Source organism: Triticum aestivum, chromosome 1D, assembly GCF_018294505.1.
Source record: "Triticum aestivum cultivar Chinese Spring chromosome 1D, IWGSC CS RefSeq v2.1, whole genome shotgun sequence".
NCBI lineage: Eukaryota > Viridiplantae > Streptophyta > Magnoliopsida > Poales > Poaceae > Triticum > Triticum aestivum.
Genome location: NC_057796.1, coordinates 449,324,203 through 449,327,706, shown reverse-complemented (window position 1 = coordinate 449,327,706; position 3,504 = coordinate 449,324,203). Strand labels below are relative to the sequence as shown.

General features: G+C 57.3%; 1 protein-coding gene across 1 annotated transcript; it reads left to right on the top strand.

The window, feature by feature from the left end:
* Positions 1–1,787: 1,787 nt before the first annotated feature.
* LOC123182825 (pathogen-associated molecular patterns-induced protein A70) lies at positions 1,788–3,235 on the top strand. The gene has a single exon (XM_044595496.1). It carries the CDS (start codon positions 1,917–1,919, stop codon positions 3,075–3,077), a length of 1,161 nt encoding a protein of 386 aa, XP_044451431.1. The 5' UTR covers positions 1,788–1,916; the 3' UTR covers positions 3,078–3,235.
* The last annotated feature ends 269 nt before the right edge of the window (positions 3,236–3,504 follow it).

The following is a 3,504-nucleotide window of genomic DNA, read 5'->3' as shown; positions in this document are numbered from 1 at the left end:
TCCCTTCGTCCAGAATAATCGGGGTCCACCTTCCGTTGACACAACACAGGGCAGCAGCAAATCATCAAACACCTAATTTTGACAAAATTTTCAATTTTTCATATTCCTTTTCAGGGTCTTGTTTGCATATTGGAAGGATGTGCTTGTAATTTGTCCTTTTTCAGGCACTTTCCGTAGTGTTGTAATGATTTTCCTACATTAATGAGTGTTTTGGGTGGGAACTTCGGGACCCTTCCCTTGCTAAAAAAAACTTCTTGGGATGGTGTAATTAACTACTCGCAAAATGGATTTGATACTCGCTAGGCTACACTTACTCGATTATACACAGGCCCAAAAATGCGTATGCTTGACTAGATCGATAGGTAGAAAGGTCAGGTCGAGCCGGTTGCTGATTACGCACCGTGTGGGCTCCATGCTCGGAAGCAAACAGTGCATCAGATCGTACTTGATACGTTTTGTTGTCTTTGAAAGTGACGGTTGAGAAAATCTATTATCTGCCGACGAGCGGGAGCTTATCTCTTTCTCAGTAGGTTTCTTGGTGGCGTCGTTAAAAACGCTAATCAAGTGGTGAGGCTTTGACTTAGAGCAGGGGATGCCATGCGGAGCCGTCCATCAAGGAGGCCACACGTGATGCCACCTGCCGATGTGTGCCACCTACTTCACCAAATACGCGTCAGGCGATGCATATGCATGTGCTCGTTTGTTTGCCGAGGAACTTAACCGATGGTGCCAGTGGTCAGTTAGATATTCAGACGTTGTAGTAAGCAGGAAGCTTGGTTAACTGTATAGCGCCTGAGTTACGACGCGTCCATTGATTACTGCTGTGCTGTCTGGTCTTGGGCTGAGAGGTCAACTGTGCCACCTGCATTTCAAGAAAGTCATCGTGAGTTAAAATATGGTGCCAGGTAGATAAACCGTGTGTGTGAGACTAGCCACAATGGGTAGTAACATAGTCTTCCATGTTACTAGTCTATGTTACTACCTCTATAGTGGGGAGTAACATATGTGTGGTAACATGCAACACTTCATTTATTAGGCTATAGACACATCTTGCCTTGATATGTGTGATGTTACTCATACTACTAGTAACTAGCTATATTACTACTTTCCTCTCTTTCTTCATTTATTGCTTGCCACATCATCTACTTTATCTAGATATGTGTGATGTTACTACCTATGTTACTTTCATTGTGGGTAGTCTGAGTCGCTGAAATAGTTGCGTGCGATTGCTCCCGTCCAATCAATTTCTCAACTTAGAGCATCTCCAACTGCCGCGCCAAAAAACGCGCGCGCGGTAAATTGGCTTTTAATGCACGCGGGACGTTTTTGCCTGGTCACTGACGCTGGCCAGGCATGTAGCGCCTATCTGTGAGGCGTTGCACAGTGTAGTGTGACGCCTTCGTGTCGGGCGTCCCATAAAAAGATCAGCCGGGTGAAATAGTTTTACGGGCAGTTCATTCTGTGATTTGATTTCGTCCATAGGTCGAATTTGTCAATTTTACCCCGCGAGGCCCGGGACGACCGAGGATGATGACACTCATGAGATGATGGGCCCCGGCCATCGCGTGCGGAGTGCGAGTGAGATACCGCGTGCGTCAGTCCTTGTGGGCCGGGATGGGAGGGGAGATGCCATCCATGCGGGCAGCGGGCGGGCAGTCCGCCCGCGATCCCGGCGGGTCGGCTCGCCCGTCACGAGGACTTGGATTCCCACGTTTTCCACCCGCCAAGTCAGCTCCCCCATCCCCAGCCCAGCCCCCGCCACCACCATTTAACGCTCGGCCGCCCCGCCACTTGTGAGACTCCCCCGCACCCCACCCCATCATCGAGCGCCAATCCCCACCACCTCCTCGGCCCACCCAGCCAAGCCCCAAGCCGGTCCCCTCCCTTCCTCTCTGTACTTGCCGGTGCCCGCGCAGATGGACGGCGGAGCGACGGCCGCGGCGCTGGGCGCGTGGGAGGCCGTGCGGGGCCTCTTCACGCCGGCCACGCTCTTCCTCACCGTCAACCTCGTCATCGGCACCATCCTGCTCACCTCCCGCTCCCACCAGCGCCGACGCCAGGGCGGCCATGACGGCGACCACCAAGAGCAGCCGCTCCAACAAGTGGAGCCGCAGCAGCAGCATCAGGAGGACCTGTACTACCGCGACCAGCAGCAGCAGCAGCAGTACGTGCCCCCGCCGCCGGCGCCGGCGCCGCTCGCGCGCACCTCGTCGGTGCTGGACCGCCTCCGCTCCATCGGCCTCTACCGCTTTCGCTCCGGCGACTTCCCGCCCGAGTACGCCGCGGGCGCCGTGACCGACTCGCGGGACGTGACGGTCTCTCCGGAGCCGGCGCCGACGGCCGGAGATGCCCACCACGCCAGGAGCCGGTCGGAGCCCCCGGCGCGTGTGGAGAGGAGGCGGGCGCCGCCGTCGAAGATGAAGAGGTCCAGCTCCGAGGCGAGGAGGGCCGAGGTGGCCCCAGCGCCGGCGGCTCGGGTGGTCCAGCCGGCCGTGCTGGAGGAGGAGGAGGACGACGACGACCTTGTAGAGCACGACACCGAGTTCACCGACAATTACAACAGCTTCACGACACCGCCGCCGGAGCAGGAGCCGGAGGGGGAGCAGTACTACTGCGAGGAGTACGTCCCTCCATACAGGCCGGCGCCGCTGGCGCGCGCGCCGTCCGTCCTGGAGCGCCTGCGCTCCTTCAGCCTCTACCGCTTCAACTCCGGCAACCTTGCGCCCGAACTCTCCGCCTCGCCGGACCACGCCGTGGCCGCCGTCGCGGCGGCAGACGAGAAGAAGACGTCGACGCAGTACAGCAGGAGCCGGTCGGAGCCGGCGCGGGAGCAGGGCAAGAAGAGCAAGAAGCAGCAGGGGGAGAAGCAGGGGGCGGAGGCGAAGATGAGCAAGTCGAGCTCGGAGGCGAGGATGCTGCCGCCGCCTCCGCCGCCGCCGCCGATGGAGGAGGCCGTGGAGGGCGGCGTGGACGCGCGGGCGGACGACTTCATCAACAGCTTCCGGAAGCAGCTGCGGCTGCAGCGGCTCAACTCGCTGCTCAACTACAAGGAGGTGCTCAACCGCGGCGCCAAGTAGCAGGCCGCCGGAGAAGAAGATCGTCCCGAGGTGCAGTACCACTGTGCCGCCGACGATTGACTAGCAGACTATTAACTACATACTCCATTTTCCTGCCTGTGATTAGAGCGCGTGTTACTAGTAATATTGTGGCGCTAATTAAGCTGTTATTTACTCAAGATTTTTTGGTCTGTTGAACATGGCATCATGCATCGCCTAGATAGATTGCTGGCCGAGTAGGCGTTGATGAGTGAACAGTGAGTGATGATGCGTGGTGGTTTGTGCGTCTCGATCTCTCGCCCTCGCGCTCATGATCTTTTGCTGTCTGCTTCCATGGCCTCGGAAAGAAATTTAAGTCCTGGGAGCGAGCTTAGGATCTCAGTGGTTGTCAGGCAGGATGGCCCGTGCGAGTGCGAGCGACGCTTCCATGTCACTGTACGCACGTCGC